General features: G+C 39.3%; 1 protein-coding gene across 1 annotated transcript in view; it reads right to left on the bottom strand.

Moving 5' to 3' along the window:
* Positions 1–3,207: 3,207 nt before the first annotated feature.
* KCNK13 (potassium two pore domain channel subfamily K member 13) overlaps positions 3,208–20,382 on the bottom strand; it is a 48,889-nt gene continuing 31,714 nt past the window's right edge. Inside the window, exon 2 of the mRNA XM_054275832.1 lies at positions 3,208–5,765. Coding sequence (XP_054131807.1) covers positions 4,873–5,765 — 893 coding nt within the window. The 3' untranslated portion in view covers positions 3,208–4,872. The remainder of the gene's footprint in view (positions 5,766–20,382) is intronic.

The raw sequence follows: 20,382 nt of genomic DNA, 5'->3' as shown, positions 1-20,382 counted from the left end.
TAAAAAACCAAAATATAACAGTGTATGTAGTCTATAAGCTTGCTCTTAGACTTACTTATGCTCTTATAAGTCTGTAGTCATGTTGTTTTTCTGTGGTTTGACATAAAGCAGCTCTATAAACACAGGCTATATCAAAAAGCTTCTGACTACTTGGATTTGAAGTGTCTTTCTTTGTGTTCACAATTACTCTTAAATCTAATAAGAAATAAGACTATGTTGGTCCCCCTTGATTAACAATGGCTTTAATTTTCCTAGTGAAATGTGACCTTTCAAGTAATAAGCAGAGTATTGAGTAGATATTGTTGCCAATGCTAATAGATATTTGGAAAATAAGGAGTAGGGAAGGGATTATGTTCTTATTTCCTGGATTAAGTAAAAAGAACTGTGAACATTCTCAAACAGACACATTGTACTTGTGTATTTGCCAGTATTTTCTGCCCAGGGGAAAGAAAACACTTGGTGATTCTCCACAGTTTGTACATGAAATTAGATAAAATAACTGCACTATTTCTTGAAGGATCTAAGAAAGTGCTGTGTTAGCCCAGTGTTAGTAGCCTAAATTAAAACAACAGAAGATTCCAACTGCATTGCTTGGAAATGCTGACCCTTCTCTAAGCTAAGGCTCACTCAGCTTCTGTTCCCAGAGTAGGGATATCAGAGGGTCACACAAAGAGTTCCACTTTCACAGCTGTTGGACAGGAGTCATCCAAACAATTTAATATCCTCCACCTCCAGATAAAGTTTATTCAAATATAATATTAATGAAGAAGCTCTTTTCCCAACCTAACCTCTTTCTCTAGATCAATTCAGTCAGAGAAATGAAGCTGCCTTATTTTTTAAGCCTAGCCCAACCTTCTCTTTGTTCTTCAATTTGTAAATGTGTCAAATATAATTTAAACTGACAGAGGCCAAGATCAAATCAAACAAAATGTAAACATTGTTTGTGTTATTTGGTTGATGCAAAGCTTTCACCATAAAATGCTTTTAGATAAATTAATTCAGCTATTAGAGTGCTGCAGCACTGAAACTTTGCTCCAACACTCTGAACTTTCCAGGGACACTGTCAGGTCATCTCAGATTCCAAACCTAATACATGGCTGGGGTTCTGAAATTGCCTAAGGAAATCAGGTACCTGACTTCTACTGAAAGTTGGTGTGTGGTGGGAAGTTAATTGACTTCCAGCAGGACTTAAATGCCTTTGAAGAGTCTATTCATGTCCTTGCAAAAAGCAGCCCATGTCCTTCATGGACATAAATGAATGTAACTGCTTTCACACCCACCTACCAGCAAAGTGCCTAATGCACACATTTTACAAAACTTAAACAAGACAGAAACCCCTAAGAGCTACCTCTACTTTTATTTGATTGTATTTTGGTTAGCACTAAATATTTCCTTTCAATGTAAAATAATTATAGTGTTCAATAATGACATTAATAAGTAGTGGCATAATGATAAGGTTATATTTCAGCAGATTACTCCATTAAGGACTTTCAGTTTCAGCCTGGCAGGCTGCAACCTGCAGTTTAACCCACTGATTTTAGTGGTACTCCTGACCTTTTAAAGTGCAGGTGCAGAATCTTAACGCATCTAAGGTTTTCCCCCAAGCATTATTGCCTTAAAAACCTCACCCCTATTTCTCAATAGTCATCATGAAAATTCATGGCAAGTAACAGAGAAACTCAGTACTTTTGAAAACAGGTTTCTGTCTTGTTGACTGAGATTTTAGCGTTAAGCAATCTGGCATTAAAATTTGCACAGCTTTGAAAATAGATTCCAGACTATTTCCTTTAATTCCTCATTGCTACTTTAAAAAGTAATGCAATAAATGTGATGTTATCCATATTTTTATTGTAAGTTATTTTCACACAGGATGGGCATTTTTCATCCCTGTGTTAAATCCTGCTGTTTTTTTGGTATGTGTACATCTGTATCTCCACTTGTTTTGCAAATTTAATATCTTGATATTAAACTATAATATTTAAGCTCATTATAATCAGAGCTTTTGGGGACTTCTCTCTTCAAGGCCTTTAGTATAAAACAACTGTAATACCATGGGACTGTAGCCAGAAATTTCTTTCTCTGATCTTAAAAGTCTTATTTATCCACAGATATTCTCTAAGAATTCTACAGTCTCCTTGGCAAAGTTACCTCATTCAATGTTGAGTGTGGCTGCTGTAAGGGGAACTCAGTGACAAAGTCAGAGGTCTCTTAGGGACAGGATGATGCCATGGTACAAGATGGCACAGGGACAGAATATGCTGGTCCTTCATCTCTGGTAATTGACATCTGTATAGAGATGATTATTGCAGCTATTCCCTTGTTATCTTCAGTGGACATGACATCCAACCACAAAACCAGTGCAGAGATCTTGCACCTGGCAGGCTTGGGCCATGAGGAAGGCAGTGCTTGAGTGAGCAAATGTCAGGGCTGATCAATGAAAACAGAGCTAGTGTACACCAAAGATCCCTCAGAGCCTTGCCAAGTCTCTTGAATAAAGATTATTTATTAATAGTCCCTTGCTTTTATAACCATAGATGTGTTCAGACCTATTGAAAATAGCTGACAAAGATTCCTTTGTGGGGATGAGAAACCAGCACTGGTTACCAGAAAGAATGGAACAGAGCAACACAACTGTCTCATGTCTTGAAACCATCTGAAAATCCTCTTAATGATTACTGAAGCAACGGGTTAAGTCCTATACTATTTCTGCTAGCTGGCAGAGAAATACATCAATAACAATGAGTCTTGGGCTTACAGGCAGTGAACAGAGGTGTTTCTGAATGAATTTGGAAAGAAGGCTACAGAGCAGTACTACTCTGTTTTATAGCCAAGTATTTTTATTCAGTGAGATTAAGACAAAGAAGGCCTTGGGATTAAAAAAAAAAAGTGTAACAGTGTAATGGATCTTGGGTATTATAATATTATCTGAAATAACTCAGTGGCAATTTTTGCTAATACAAAACCCCCCCAAAAAATGAATAAAACTGCATTTCTCATTTCCAAAAGTTAGGTTTGGAAGCTGATTCAGATTTTACATGGATGAAAATGTGAAGGGATACTGTTAAGACTATTCCATTGCTGCACAGATTAGTTGACAGATATCAGAATTTAGACTGATGGACTTCAGTTTGAAGCTTTCCTTGTAACTAAGAACAGCAGGATTTGAATCAGGACTTTTACCCTTAATAAGGTCAAAACAGCTTGCAATTTTTTCACTAGTAAAGTACATTTGTTGAATATCTTGGGTTAGCTTATTATATTAAAGGATTCCAAGCTTTTGTTTTCAAATTCAAATATTGATAAAATTAGTATAAAAATGTTATTCTACAATATTAGAAAACTAAGTGAAAGAACTTTAGGCCAGAATGAAGAAAAAGAATTAACTCCTAACACAAATTAGACTGAAAAGGCAATCTGCATTGTTCTGTATGAGAAAACCACATAATGATGTTCTAAATTTCCTAATATTGCAGTATTCTGAAAGGCTTTCCCACTGTAAGAAAACATTTAGTCCTGATGCATATACTACTCTTTCCAGGGGATGGGGTCTTTTGTGACCAGTTCTGCTTATTTACACTCTTGTATATTGTTTAGCTTTAATGTGTTGCAAGTTTAAAGGAGAACCAGGAATTCAGCCCAGTCTTCCTTAAATTCTTGCTAGATTTTATGTTAATTTAATTCAGTATTTCTCTAGCTACCTAATACAAAGGATGATTTCATTGTCATTTAAGATCACTTCTTTTCCTGTTTTCATGATCTTCTCACTGTTATTATTCTTCTCATTGAAATTTCCTTTCTAGTCATAATGAGCACTCAGAGCATTTCATTGAGAAAAACAAGGAATTAAAGCATTTTCTATTTCCCTAATCAAGACACTGTCATTATTATCACTGAAAGCCAGGGAAACACAGGAAGAATGACAGTTACATGAAAGAGAAAAAGGACACTGCCAAAGTGATTCTGTGATCACAGTAATTTATAATAACACTTTGGATGCCGGCATAGCAATCTAATTGCATACTAATGCCTGTTGTGTAAACTCAGTTACTAGTTGCATTACAGATGCTGATGCTTCAGTCACAATTGAGGCAAATATGAACAGAAATTTGGAAAGTTCTTGATTGCTATTGTGGAATAATTCATACCACTCATCAGTGTGTCAATTTTCAATTTAATTTGACATTTTTGAAGCAGAAAGCCACAGTGATTCAACTCTAGAAGAAAAAGTATCCTTGGAAAAGAACCATGTTTTGAAAATGAAGAAACTAAAAGTAGGATAAGTTTTTATTCTATCATTTTTGACAGTATCCTATTATAGGAAAGACTAAATAAATTTTAAAGGCAAAATTCTCTCCCCATTCACACTACAACAGCTCCAGAATATACCTACCAACTTTCATACTATTTTCCATTAAATTAGATCTGAAATATCACAAAGGCTGATTCATCTTTTGGTCTCAGATAAGTCACTTCCAGGAAACAGGCATGATGAGAGTAAGACAGACAGCTCTAAACAATCTCTGAATTGAGAATGTGTTCAGTAGACACACCTGGTTTCTTCTCATCCCACAGATTTCTTATCCTGAAATCTGTATGTCACATAATGGAGAAGAACAGGACATAGAAATTTTATCTGAAGGCTAAATTAAAATCCTCCTGCAGTAACCTGCTTGAGGAGCTGGGACTGGTACAATGCAAAAACATTAAGTGACAGCCCCCAAAAAAGTCAAGAGGTCTTCCATCAGGAGGTATACTCTCCACATGATCCCACCCTGAGGTGGTGCTCTCTCCCTTGCTATTTCACTTGATTCATGTTGTTTCAATACCTGTTGAAATGGTTCACACTGTTTCACTGCTATTACTGTCATTATTTCACCTATCCACACTTGTCTCTGCCAGTCTGTTATTCATAATTGCCAGGGCTCCAACCCCACCAGAGAATCCGTTTTGCTTCGAGTTAGAGCTCATTTGCCTTGGATACCCATTAGCAGTTTCTGACAGCTGTTTCTGCATGATGGCCAGTGAGACTTTATTGGAGGCCAGGAAGTCTTTCATGGAGATCATCTCCCCAGACAGACGGCGTCCGTCCGTGTCACTCTCGTTGACGCCGTCGGTCTCGATGGAGATGTTCCTCCGGCTGCGCACATTTCCCGGCATCACCACGTTCCTCCGTGAACGAAATAGTCTTCTTTGGCACCTGTGGCAGCACTTGCAGGCCAATTTCTTTAATATCCAGTTTATGGACTGCTTGATGACAATAGAGATCACATTAAATAAGGAATAGATGCAGCACACCCCCATGAGTATGAAGACAAAGTTGCCAAAGCGGTAAAGGCCCTGGCTCTCATACCTGACGTTCTGGCTACTGACCAGATCACCAAAACCAATGGTGCTGAAGGCCACAAAGCAGAAGTAAAGTGAGTCAAAGTAACTCCACCCTTCAATCGGTGTGTACATTGCAGAGGCACAGCAGGAAATGATGAGGGATGCTACACATAAAATCAGCATTACATAGTACACAGAGGGCTTCCAGCCCGCCAGGCTGTCCACCTCGGAGTTCCCCGAGCCCCGGCGGCCATTGTGAGGGAGAACCCCTTTCCTCCTTAGCTGTCTCTCGTGGCAGGACTTCATGACGTAAGCTATGACCGTGATCAAGCGCTCCAGGAACAGGTTAAAGAACAAAATGGTCCCTGCACATCCTATAAGGCCGTAAAATATCAGAAAAATTTTGCCTCCAACGGTGGCTGGGGTGGTCATACCAAACCCTGGAAGACAAAAAAGAACAGTTGAAAAAAATAAATCTGTAGGTACTATGTAAGGACTTTCATCACATGCAAAATGGATGAACTGGTAGCAAATCTTCGTGGTACAGCTCAGCTTTGAGAAAAAATACATTCTCCCCAGATGTCACCCACTTGTGCTTGACTGAGTCTGAGCTGTAAGGGGAAGGAACACATGCCAGCATTTCCTCCAGAATCAGAATGAAACAAAAAGCAGAACAAAACACATGGACAGGAAAAGAGAGTTTAGAGGAGGCCTGAATTTTGGTTTGGTTGCTATGTTCACTCTTTCTCTCTTTGTGCTTTGGATTGCTTCCAGGTTTTGGGGTTTTTGCAGCTGCTGGTACTTTTCTGCACCATGGCTCTGTCCCAGGGGTGGCTCCTGCCTTTCAGAGATCCATCTGCACCAAGTCTTTGGAACACAAAGTGAAATTTCGGAGGTTCACTTGACTCCTGGTAGTGCAGGTGGCACATCACCCAGCACTCAGCACCCACTGTAGCCTGGCTGTGGAAGTTCAGGCTGGGAGCACATACCAGGTGACAGCCCCTGGCAGGATAATCATGAGTGTCCCAGTAGGAGTTAAACATGCCCTGCATCTGACTTTGCTGTCTGTCACTCATTAACAACCCCTTTTTAAATCAGCAGTGCTGAAATTTTTCTATGTGTCCCACTCCATAGCTCAAGTCTGCATGTGGATCTTAATCTTATCAAAAGTCTCCTCTGATCTAATTCCCCGTAATGAGATTTCTTAGGCCAGAGGTGCTTCAGTCTACTCTCAAATATTTCCCATCCTAAAGCCTGAAATTAGTAATTTTGTTTTGGTTAAAGCTGTTGATCAGACAATCTTGTTTTAAAAAGATATTACTAAAGAATAAAAAGATGTCCAGAACATCACTGAGCATATTGGAGTAACACTCATGACAAATCTTTGCTGGTATTTTATTAAGATTATTAAAGGTCTACATAACTGACCAACTAAGCAAAAACATTTTTGTTGACAGGACAGAAAAATCACAGGATTTTTAATTTCTCTTTGTAACTATGAGACGCTAATTATGAAATAAACACATAAGACTCTGAGAAACAAAGGAAAATACAGTCAGTATGATATACTAGTACTTCAAAGACAAGAAAAGAGAAATGTGAAAAGACCATGTTTCCAACAGTGTCAAACTGCATCTCTCTTCCCATCACTTGGCAACCCGCTGCCAGCACAGATTCCTCTCTAACGCTGGCCCTGCCACACTGTGAAGAGTCAGCCCTCACTCTGAGCCCTCCAGCTTGAGCCCCACTAACAACAGCTCCAGGCCTGGGCTCTCCAGGGTCTGCCCTGCACTTCTGCCTGCATCCACAGTCTAACACCAAGTGGTCCTGCAGGAGGCTCCAGCCTCCTCATTAAATTTCTGTGCTAGGGAGAGCTGGACTGCAGCTCTGTGGTGAGGAAAGCAATATGACAAGTGACAAACCACAGACAAAATGTTCTTCACAACAAGAACTTTTTCCTGTTGTTGCCCTTGGCACACAAATATTTCCTCTTGCTTTCCACCCTCCCTTTCTGTTCCATGGTTTGATCTCTCTATAATTGTAGTTTTAATGCTTATTTTCAGTGCAGGCTGGCTTATATGCAAGTCATGACCTCCACCCTGTGGACAGACACAAAAAAACAATGGACAAGAGGAATCTCAGCAGCTGGTGAGGTCTGCCCAAAGAAGCTGTGGGGAGGGAAGTGAGGGGCTGCCATGTCCCTGCCCCAGCCTGTTCCTTCAGAATGAAAGCAGCTGTAGGCTGGGCAGAGATGGAAAGGTGGGGAGCCCCTGGCACAGGGTGAACAGCATTTTGGGACCGGCAGGCATCTCCTACAGCATAAAGCAAATGCCCTGGAAAGAGAAAGGCTCGCATTCCCAGAGGAAGTTTTATGCCTTTGGGCTACTTCCCACAGGTCCCTCTCGGGATCCTGCCTCTGGCATCATGGCCAGAGCCTGAACTCCTCAGGCTGTTTCTTTAGCTGACTGGATTTTGTTGCTGGGTTTGTCCTGCTACCCACTAGCAAAGGCTGTAAAAAGGCATTCAATTGGCATTCCAGGGAACCATGGTGAATTATGAATAAATGACTTAGTGAGCAAATAGAGCACCAATGTGACCCGTAGAGCCCAACAGCGAAAGAGCAAGAAATTACATTGCAGATTGGGAAGAAAATACAAAATGAAATTATGAAATCATATAAAAGAGGAAATAAAAGCAGTAGCTGACACTTGGATACTATTCGAAAGTACAAAATTGCTTCTTGTGATGAAGAAAAAAAAGACACAACTGCAGAAAAAAATGCTGGTGATTTTATGGTATGAGAGAATGCTGATTAAGTTTAGCGATTTTTATTTTACAAGCTGGGTGATATTTCTTGAAAACACTGTTTCAAGTAGCAATTGAGATTGTAGATAATGGGAAAATAAAATGTTTTAAAGGTTCCAAAAGTGTTTCAATCAATTTGTTAGACATGTCTGCAGTGCCACTATTGATAGAAATGTATGAAAAATTCTAACTTCACCAGCGCAGCAATGAAGGCAGCATTCTTGGTAAAAACTTCAGGATCCTATTTTGAAATCAGTATAATACTGATTTGCTTCTGTCCCATGATCTATTGACTCCTATAAATTTATAGAATTTATTTGTGTGATCTTTCTTAATATTCAGCTGAACTGACCAAGTACTTTCCTTAAACTTCCATTTTTCTCCAAATATTGTGGTTTGGGTTTTTTTACCTATTGCTTAAGCAAGAATTCTGGGGCTTTTTGGTGAATATTCATATTAATTCTGCAAAGCACTCTAAAATTCACCTGTGTGTTCAGGTTATATTGTGTGGATATATTAAAAAAAAACCAAAAAACCAACTAAAAAGGGAAATCACATCAACAGTAGAATACAATCACTTGTCATTATTTCTTGAAGTACTGGGTATAAATGGAGAAAAGCGAGCAGCTGTATTTCTTATCAATAGCCAGTTTGATAAGAAGGACTGAGGTCCAACAGGAAGTTCTCCTAAAGCAGAACCCTCCAACAGCAAACAGTGAAGAATATCAAGCAAGTATTAATCTCAATCTAACAGTAAAAAGATTATATTGAAATCAAACAAGAGGAAAAAGGCATCAGCTGCCTATTCCAGGCCAATATTAGGTAATTTCATCTTTTCTGCTGCAAACTGCTCCAGTGCTACCAGCTGCTGCAGGTGTTTCTCATGAGTCATTACCCACACTCATCTCCCTATGCCTGGTGACACATGGTTTGGCATTTTATGTTTTAATTGTGGATGTCCTGACATTCACAGGTTACATTAATTAAAACTTCATTTCCTGGTGCAACTGATGCCATGAAAAAGCATGAGAAATGGTTCATCAGTCCTAATCCCTTCATAAGAATGAAGCTCAGGGTGCCCCATATAGAGTGTGTGTAGGGACAGTGGGACAGACATAGAGATTTCACAGTTAATTTTAGATCATGCAATTGGGTCTTTCTATTGTTCTGAAAAATATCTCTCTTTTCTGGTCTCATTTCTTTTCTGAATGTATGCAGTTCAGTGCTCCCGCCCTTCCCACAAAGAGGAAGTAGGTAGAAAGAGGGGGCAATAATGAGTCATTGTGATGTTAGAAATATAAATATCAACACAAAACAGACTCCAGTTTAGCCTACAATGAGAGCTCTTTGTGATGTTGTGTCTGTACTCCTAATGTAGTTTATATTTATTTCTTTTTCTCTGTCAGCTCAGTTTAGACACTCATTGGGGAAATGATGAATTTCCAGTGAAAAAGACAATGGATAATAATTGATAGGTGTGAACCAAACTAAACAGGACAAAGAGTTTCAACTGCAGTGAAAAAAAGATCAAGAAAAGTAACTAGTAAAGAAAAATACAGGAAGACTTAGATACCTGCAAAGATGCTGACCCTCTTTTTTCAGACACATTCTGTACTGAACTTTCTACATAAGGATGTTTTGTGCTTCTAAAAGAGACAGAAGAAATAACTCTAACAGAAGCTGTACTTCAAAGGCTTAGTTGAGAAAATGTTCTATACTTTGCACTGTTCCAACAATGTGCAGACACCAATACTTTGGCAAAACTCACTTCTGCCATGATAACCTCCTCTGGTGCTCTCTGAGCAGGATAAGTACTCCTGACAAAAATTCTCCCTTGTAGAGACTCCTGTAAGACCAGCTAAAGGACTGGTCTTGTCAAATCTTGTCACATCACTGCCTTCATGACGCTGCTATGTCAGCAAGCTTGTAAAAGTGTCCTGTTCCAGAAAGGAAGGAGGACTTTAAGTCCTTTCCAGAAAGAGAAGAAAAAGACTCATTTCTGTGAAGACTTCCACTGTATGAGAGGCCACATTGATGGAAGCAAGCATGTGCTGTCACAGCTACCTGATGGTAACAAACCTGCACTTAGGTCCAATTTTGATATGAAAAAATATCTTTAGTGCTGATGATTTTGCTAAGTCCATGCAGAAAAGCACACACACACATATGTATGCAGGCACCTCTGATTTCCCATCAGTGGATGATCAGCATCTGAACTGTGCAGCTGGCTGGCGAGACACACATCCATGCATATTGTCCTAAACATTAATTTCAACATCTTGATCTTGTCTCTTATGAGGAAGGGAGAATGAGCTAGCCATGAAACTTTCCTTTAATGGAAAAATTATTTGACAAAACAATATTTTATCAGGACAGTCTGGGATATGGTATCATTTACTTAATTGCCAATGCTGTTTTCTTGTGCAGATGGCTAAATGGTGGGGAAAGACTCATCCTGCCCAGGGAGGCAGGGACACATGGCTATAACAGCATTCCTTTGTGCTCTGTGCTCTTCTGTTTCCAGATTTGTCTGCCTGAGCAACCTCTGCACCTCCTGCCCAGCATCTCCTGCTCTCCAGAGCTGTAAAACCTGGAAATGTCTCCAGGGCTACTTGAGTTGAGTCATAACTGCAGACTGCTGTGATGAGTGCTCAGCTGCTTGGAGACCTGGGACCTGCCCTGAGTGCTGCTGCAGCTGCTTCCATCTGTGCCAGAGTGCACCTGCTGTGCCATGCACAGGCAGGATGAGAGGGATGTAACCTCCTGCAGACCTCCTGGCAGGGTTCAGTCCATTCCAAAAGCACAAACACTGATCCTGGAACTAATGGCGTAGGATTTCCTGATGAAACAACACATGCATGAGATCTTTTTCCCTCTCTAACCTGTTTGGAGACTCATCACAGAGTGCTGACAGACAGCACTCTGGACACTGTTTCAGTGAGGCTGAAGATGATGATTTGAGGACTGCATGGATGCCATGCTCGGTCTGTGCCATCACTGGGGCAGGAGCCTTGTGTAAGAGCTCAGGCATAACATTTCTTTCCCTCTGAGAAAAGGCTTCTGTCACCCCAACCCTGTGACACAGGTGCAGGTTGGTGTCACCCCAGGTGTGTGAATGGGACACTTCAGGGTCAGAAATAGCAAAACCTTGGGCTTTCACCGATTTGTTCTGCAAGGCATAAGCAAAACTGGTTTTGTGTTAGTGTGTGAGGCAAAGTCTCTATTTAACACAGCAAAGTTCCACTCACAGAGAATCACTGTTAAACCCTCTCTGGAGAGCTGGATGCCTGTTACTGCCCTTCTCTATCTCACATATGGAAACTGCGTGTTCTGCCTTGAACAGAAACCCACCTTAAAAAAAGTTTCCGCTGTTAAGAAATTTAAAAGACATAAGCAGAAGGAATGCTAAAGGGACAACATTAAATGAACAATGTCATCAAAAAATCAATTTCAATAGACATCTTGAGGGGTCTGTTGATAGTTCTGTTATCATGTCTGTGTAGTCCTTAAAGAATACATGACTGTAACTTTCATTATTGCAAGATTTTCACATAAGATAAATGGAAACCTTGCCATTCTCTTTTATATAGTTAAGATTATATTTTATTTAAAGTTCACACAAGGTCTTCTGTAAGAAATGTACACAGCCTTATTACAGCTGCTGTGTGATCATAAATTCAATCTATAAATGTTTTATGCCTACCTTCATGTTTCTGTTTATAATTTTTATGTAGTTCTCGATGCTGGAGGTGCTAGGTCTTGTGCCTTTCCATCACCCCTAGATAGATTTGTACCTCTGTACAGCTTTTGTGTTACTATAGGGATAGAACAAAGTTCAGTTTTGAAATACCTTATTACTATTTTTGGACTTCATAACTTGTTGAACAGTCATTTAAAGGTTTGTATTTAGCCTTAAAACATATAAACATTTATCTAATTAAATTATATACCTTGAATATTAAATAAAATTTTTGTATTTAAAATACAATATATATATACAAATTGTATTTAATATTCAATCATATTTTCCTTTTAGTATGTTGTATGAAAAGGCACTTGTGCCTGCATGTGCCTGGCTCCAAGACAACCTGAAATCCTGTGCTCATATGTGCTTAAGAGCTTCTGCCTTGGTATGGGCACAGTAATACTGATGAGTGGTAGTTCTGTGGACAAGGTTCATAACTGAAAAATATACAAAATTAGATCTGAGTCATATATATATACATATATAGAAACCTTCTTTTTTGTTGAATAGAAACATTTCTCTTGAATAGTCTACCTTACTAACAAATAGCAGTAACTTCAAACCATAATTCATCGTGGCAGGATAATAGTTTATCTGAATTGTGAATCTAATTAACACTGTTTCAAGGGTTTGTTTGCAGTCATTCAGTCTGTGTAAACATAATAACCCCAACTATCATGGAATAGAAACATAATACTGTGCACTCATTAAGCTATAAGTTCATCTACTCTAAAATTTTCCTTTTTAAATCATACAAAGCTGCCTGCATTTCAAGAATTTTCAAAGGTTAGTTTTAAATTGCTTATTGTTACTTTATTGCTGACACATACAGCTTTTCTCTGGAATAAAGTTTCAGCATTTCTTCTTATTTAGGGGTAAAACTATGGGAAACAAGGCAGGCTTTTTGACCCCCTCAGGGGGAAAAAACAAGTGGTGCCTCCTTGAATCTTCTTGGTAACCTGAGTTTGGGGACATACTGTTAGCAGCATCTCAGTGCAGGGGATTTTGTAAAATTAAAACTCTTCCCTGGCTTTATATACCAACAATTTTAAGCAACAATGTCACTTGTGATTCAACTGAAGCAAAAATATCTCAGCTGTGAGTATTAGGCTCAAAAAAGAAAAGTAAAGAAAAATAAATCTGCAGTATTACAGACTGTAAGGAAGTTGGACACAGATAAGAACTTATTTTTGATAAGTTGAAGAAAGAGTATATGTGCAGGTGTGTTTGTGTGTGATTACATTTTCCTAACCAATTTCAAGCCTTATCTGGATGTCAGAGAGGAAGTTTGGTAACCATTGCTACCAGAACAACCACGTGCCAAGGGCCTCAGCAGGAAATAAAAACCTCATCCAGAAAATTAGTTTGGCCTGATGCTTGGATACATCAAACTAAAAGATAGATCAAAAGACCATGGCATAAAAACCAGTACAGATACAGCTTTAGTTTCTTGGAGACTGACAGAAAGCCCCAAAAAGTTAGGAATAAAAGAAAAAAAAGTCATAGTACTCAAGCAGGTGCTGCAGAGACTACAAATATGAAGCAAAGCCTGTGAGGCCACACCATATAGAAAAGGCTGGTGGTATTGTGTCCAATAAGGATTTTGAAATATTCCATATAAAAGCAGAAGCAGATATTAACATCGTAATTAAAATTTCAAAAACTGGCAGATGATGGCAGACAACATTATCAGACATTTCAGTGAATATTCATCACTGGACAACTGCTTCTGAAGAAATGACAAATCTGAGAGTGGTTGTGATGAGCATATGATGACAAACTTCGACTTTGGTTTTATTAACTCTGAATTTTTTATCCATTAATCTGTGTCTCAAGAACCCGGAGTTATGAAGGGGAGAAAGGCTATTTCTCCTTTTTTTTACATTTTGAAAGCAAACATTCTTCCTGGGGTGGGAGGCCCTGATGGATGGACACTTGGGGAAAAAGTGTGAGGTTTATCAAGCAATCACAGAATTACAGAGCAGTCTGAGTTGGAAGGGGCCTTCTAAGATCATCTCATCCAGTCCCCCTGTCATGGCCAGGGACACCTTCTGCCAGACCAGTTGCTCAACCTAAGTAATGCTGGGCTTCTACAAAGACTGTATCACCTACCAAAAAAAAAGCATTTTTGGCACCAGGTGCAAAAATGTCAAGAGAAACTTAAGATACCATAACAAAAGCAAAAAAAAATAATCAAAGAGGTGTGACAGTGGTAGAAAGCACAGTGAATTTTGGCTCAGTGAAAAGAGTAAGTCATTGCTGAAACCATGTGCTGGCTTCTAGCCACACAACAGCAAGGTGTGTACCTTTGCTTTTGAAATGTCTGGCTTTTTCAAAATGTAAAATGACTTGCTAGAGTCCCTGGCCTAAATCTATTGCATATGTCCCTTCCTGTGAGGCCAGAGATGCTCTTTTAGTGACAGTTCTAAAGGTAAATGTCTGTAAGACAAGCATAAATTCAGTGATCAAGCCTACTCACATGATTTTAACAGGTCCAAACATTTATGTAAAGCAGGGAGGCCATTTGTAAAACATGACAGGGAGGCTCAATACTCTGCTACTCCAAATCCTCCACAGTAACTTTGGCTTGCTGTCTAAGTGTCGTGCCATTGCAAATGTAAAAACACCCACAACACAATAGCTATTTCAAGGGCTGAATCTCTTCTCACCTATCTGGGCGATGATCAGTCCTGCTCTGTGCATATTCAGTGTCTCAGCATTTGCCTCACCCACACAAACAGTTAAACAAGGACAGGACAGGCATGCAGAGGCGGGGAGAACTGAATGAGATCTGAGATTATAGCAAGATGCTAAGGAGTAGTTAAAAGCTACAGAGCTAGGCATTTTCTGATATAACTGAACAAGTGATGGACTATGGGCATCCCGAAATCAGACAGTGGCTAAGGTAGGAAGGGACCTTTGGAGATTGGCCAGTCCAGCCCCCTTGCTCAGCAGGGCCTCCCTTGCACAGAGGTGCCCAGTTGGATGGGAATTCATCTAGAGGTTAACAGGGATCTCTGGCTTTCCAGTCAGATATTTATAGATTTGTGGAAATAAAAATCATACCTTAATGATGTCTGGAAAGAGAAATGTTCACACATGCAAAGATAAAACTGCAGTGAAGCCTTTCAGAGGTAAAATTGTGAAACTGTGTCTGAAACACTTCTGATTAAATGGCCCATAATAGATTTTGACATCTTTATTCAAAGATCTTAATTAAAATTATTTATTTCAAGAAATCTTTCTTTACTTTCTCTCTGGTTTATGAGATTTTTCTCTGCAAGTGGGTTAACTGAGTTAACAGCTTTTGTTTTGTGAGCAATCACTGCACTGCTGTTGGAAGTGCAAGCCATTCTAGAGAAGCTCTCCTCTCTGCCTGAGGTATCTGCATATCTGCAGCTTCTATTTCCAACAAAATATTTGAGAGCCTCTAGGGAAAGTGAGCTCTTCTCTGATGACAGTCCCTGAATGGAAATGATAAGGCTGAAAAATATAAGAGTAGAAACTCTCTGGGTGAAATGTCTGGCTGAACTTCTGAGAGGTTGCATGCACTCTGGAGTGCAGCACAGTGTGCTGCTCATTTTCTTGAAGCCTGAAGGTTGTGTCCTGGCCTTCATGCTAAGGAACAGGGACTTCAGAATGGCCCATCTTTTCAAACATTAGTGTTTAAAGAAGGAAACCCATTTTAAAATGCACAAAGAGAAATTTATCACAAGAATCATCCTAGAGATTTCAGATTATTTTGGAAGATAGCTTTTCCCAGTCTTTGGGAAGCTGTTAAACCCAGAAGCAGGAAGGTTCAGTAGTTTGCAGCTTATCTACAACACTCAGTTTTGTGAATACCCTTTTCACAGATGTGGCCTGGTTTACTTGATACTGTTAATGCTGATCAGACAAATAACTAAATTTAATTAAATTGTTTTTCACACTCTGCTTATGAAGATACTGAAGCTGAGAAAGCTTTTACTAAATATGTTTATCCAAAACCACAGTTGTATTGTCTCTTTAATTCATTAAGTATTCTTCCAGAGGAAGAAAAAATGCCCAATTTACTCCAAACACAATCTACTTGTAAATTTAAAAACCCTTGAAAAAATGACAAAATAAAGTCCTGGCTCTTTATAGAAGTTTTGAAGATGCCAGTTGTACTAGTAATAGGTTTAAAAGCTTCTAACCTCATAGTTCACAGTACTTATTCCCCAGCTGAACAGCATATTTTGCTTCGGAAAAGAAGAACATAATTAAATAACAGGATTTCTGAGGACTCCAAGTGTCCAGTGGCTAACTGTGTGAAAAGAAATCTGAAAGTTTTGAGGCCATTTATCAAGTCCTTTCTGCACTAGAAGGAATCTGTGCTGTCTTTTGTCTCTCTATAATGGCTCCTGGAAGCTAAGTCCAAAACAGTTTGCCATACATGAAAAGGCAAGAATGCTTTGATACAGCATATAATGTATATACTGAAAAATAGGTACAAAACCCTATGCTACAAAGGATTCTCCTCTAAAATAAAAACTTGTTAGTGAATTACTTGAAGAGACAGAGTCTATCAGACTTGTGAAAGAAAGGTTTTTGAACTATACAGAAAAAAAACATTTAGACAGGAGCTGAAGAAATTATTGCTTTCAAAGTCACAGCAACTTTTCTAACAGGTAGAGAAATAAGTCACATTCTCCAAATGAGTCTTAAATGAAGAGGAAAAGATTGTGCTTTGATGTGAAGTTTTGAAAAAATTCTCAACACATACGATGAAGAATGATGCAGACAGAGAAAAATTAACCCTTTTTCAGCAGCAGAGGCAGACCACAGCTGCCAAACTCCCACAGGTGAAAAAGATAGGAAAAACCCAAAAACCAAAACCACATCACACTGTTGTCAGGAGTATAACATGACTTGAGCATGTATTAATATAAGAATGTTGAATGACCAAATTAGATGGTCCAGTACAAAAGTATTTTGTGAAATAACAAAAGGATTAAAAAAATTGGCTAGCAATTATTCCAAAGTACTTTGCTTCATCAAGGCTATTAGAGCTCCTGGGGTGCTGATACTTTAATGAAACTGGTGGTCAACCATGGTTGACATGGTGATGCCACATTTTGCTGTGTGCTGCACTGCTACCTTCCAGGACCTTTGGGAACACCTGCAAATCTGTATCACACATACTGGATTTGACAAAACCCACCACTGTCCTTTCCTTTCTGGCCTCCTATGAAATGAAAATTGGCTGAAGTACTTTTTCCTCAATGTATTTATAAGCGTGTGAATATATTCGTATATATTTAAAGATGTGATTTTAAAGTTTGACTTTGAATAAAATTTTGCTTTTCAAGTGTCACAATGAATGTTTTCTAAAAAATGGTTAAAGAAAAACTAGCAAAAACATAAAACCACTCACCAGCTGTTTTGCAGTCCCAAGAGTTATGTTTTGCTTACAAATATGACAGTAACATTCTTTACCAGATGTATGTCTGGGCTTGCTAAAATTTGTTTTTACATACTCTTGATATCTTTATGATTTATCTTTCTCAAAAGCATTGCTAATAGTTCTCCTAACAGAAGAACTGGAATGACAAGCTTTAGGTAATTCAAACGACCACTTGAGAGGGGGATCTCTGCAAACTTCATGAAATTCAGCAAGGCCCAGAGCAAGGACCTGTGCAGGTCAGGGGGATCCCAAGCACAAATACAGCCTGGGCAGAGAATGGATGGACATTAACCCTGGGGAGAAAGACCTGGTGGTGTTTGTGGATTAAAAGCTCAACATGATCCAGTGACCTGTGCTTGCAGTCCAGAAAGACAACCAAATCCCAGGCTGCACCAAAACACATGTAACCAGCAGGCTGAGGGAGGTGCTTCTGCCTCTCTGCTCCTGTGAGGTCCCACCTGGAATGCTGTGTCCAGCTCTGTGGTCCCCACACAAGAAGACATGGACCTGATGGAATGAGCCCAGAGGAGAGCCATTAAGTTGATCACTGGGCTGGAACACCTCTTCTGGGAAGACAGGATGAGAGAGTTGGGGTGGTTCAGCCTGGAGAAGAAAAGGTTCTGGGGATACCTTACAGCATCTCCCAGTACCTAGAGGGGGCCTACAGGAAAGCTGAAGAGAGACTTTTCAAAAGAGAATATAGGGATAGGACACAGAGGAAAGGCCTCAAATGGAAGGAGAGCAGGTTTATATTAGATATTAGGAAGAAATGCTTTACTACAAGGGTGGTGAGACACTGGACAGGTTACCCAGAGAAGTTGTGGGCTCCCCATTCCTGGAAATATTCAGGGCCAGGCTGGATGGGGCTTTGAGCAACCTGGTCTAGTGAAAACTGTTCTTGCCCATGGCAGGGGGTCAGAACTAGATGAGCTTTAAGATAATTTCCAACCAAAATCATTCAGTGATTCTATGAAGTGATAAATTCTTCTGATTGAGAAATAAAGCATCCAATGTTGTCCAGTATTAAAAAGCATTTAAAGTATCTAGTGGAAAATCAAACATAAAATCCATCCTTGTTTGAACATTTAATGGCTATTCTGGTAGAGCATGCATAGTTCAGGGAAAGAGGAATGAAGATGTTTTCATGAGTGAATAGCAAATTAAACCCCATCCATCTGAATGTGCACTGACCGATGAGGATATTAAGATGCCCTGCCATCCCAAAAAAGTTTTCTTTTGTGTAAGATCTGTTACTGCCCGTGTAACACCAATGATAAGGGGTCATCAGACAAAAGATCTGAATATACTTGAACAACCTTTGGCTAGCAATGGCAGCTGTTTCATGTGTATGTAATAGCCAATTCCTGCTCTCTTCCTTCCATCCTCTGATCTGCAGTTTTCAATATCAGGACCTTTTCAACATCCATTTACAAGACTCAAAACTGACAATATAATGTTTAAAGCTGAAGATGTGTTAGCAGACCTTCTACAGAAAACAGAACTCACAAAAACCCTGACACCTGGATTCAAGAAGTACCTCAGGAACTGGTCCAGCTGCTTGACCACCTGTGAGTCATTACCACATACCCCACACAGTATTTGGCAGTGCAGAAGATCCAGCAATACCTTCACCTCCTTCCCAAATCCTGGTAGGGGTGCAGTCCATGGATTACCATGTCTGGTTAGACCTTCACTGAACAGGTGAGCTTATTGGAAGTCACATTAATTTCCATTTCCATGTCTAGTAAACTTGACTTGAAAAAGACCTGCTGCTGGACAAAAGGTCCAAAAGCAGAGAAGATACCTTCTAACACCCACATCCAATGACTGTGCATGCTGAGGGTGTACAAGGGGAATGGACTGATGACTTTGACCAGGCTTGCATCCCCAAATAGAATCTCCTCCAGCTGGAGGTGATGGAATGACTATGGGACTAGGGGACCATTGATCTGGCTTTGTTGGGAATTTTTTTAGTTTTTATAGGAACTTTGCTTCCCTGCCAGCTCTGTGAGGATTTCTGCTATTCCAGCTCTGCTACACATTCTGTCCTTCCTCCCTCCATCTTCCCCTTTAATGTTGGTTTAGATGTCATATTTCTGTTGTGTTCCTTAGCAAAAATTCAAGCTTAGAAAATCCTTTTTACCTTGCTTCATTACTTAAAAAAGTACGTATATTAGAAAATAACTACTATGAAACTTAGAAGCATCTCATTAATTGGCTTCCAGCATTTCATAGAGATTAAACATGACATACTTACTGACACAGTAAAAACCAAAGACATGAGGGAGGCTGGGCTAACTGACATCATGCACATGATTGAATTTCTGGGTACCTCCTCCCAAACAAGTTTTGATGTGAGAACCAATCTGTTCTCATAAAATTATTAAGGGATATTAGCAAACCAGATTTACTTTACTGCATGACAATTTAAATTTGAGAACAAGATTCTGTGGCTAAAAATAAATAGTTTGAATGGCAAATTACTGTATTTTCTCCCTACATTATTAGGGTACATATTTCTCTTCAACACAAAATAATCATGACTACGTGTATTTCAGTTTTATTCACAACTCAATTATGAAAACACAGAGTGCTCTGTAGATTACCTCCCACATGTCTTGCCACAGCTGAGGCCTTGGAGCTTGTGGGGAAGAGGATGTGCAGTTCTTCCACTCTTGTCTTTCTACAAAACATTCACAATTTCAGTTTAAGACTTTGCCATTTTACCTTGGAACCATTGCATCTGAGGAGTTCTCTGATGATTCAAGCAAAGATACCATTTGCTTTGCAGCCCATTCAGCACATGGAATTATTTTTTTTCAGGGATGTTGTTCACCTCAGGTTTACTGAAAACATCAATGCTTACAGTATATTACTTTTGGTACATTAGAAAAGGCAACTTTAAAAAACCCCAAAATTCCACCTTGTATATATCGCCATAAAAAGGCACCCTTTGAAGGAGACTGTACAGTTATGCTTCTTTTAGTACAATTTAATATTAGTTTATTTGTTCTACTCAGTAAATGCTGAGGTTTTATTATGGTATCCCCCACTTAATTTTATTTTAAATAGGCTGAAGTGA

The sequence above is a fragment of the Melozone crissalis genome, unplaced genomic scaffold (genome assembly GCF_028551555.1).
Source record: "Melozone crissalis strain CALT ecotype California unplaced genomic scaffold, PUWL_Pcris_2 ptg000018l_1, whole genome shotgun sequence".
Classification (NCBI taxonomy): Eukaryota; Metazoa; Chordata; class Aves; order Passeriformes; family Passerellidae; genus Melozone; species Melozone crissalis.
Note: the sequence above shows the minus strand (reverse complement) of the source record. Positions and strands in the feature narration are given on the sequence as shown.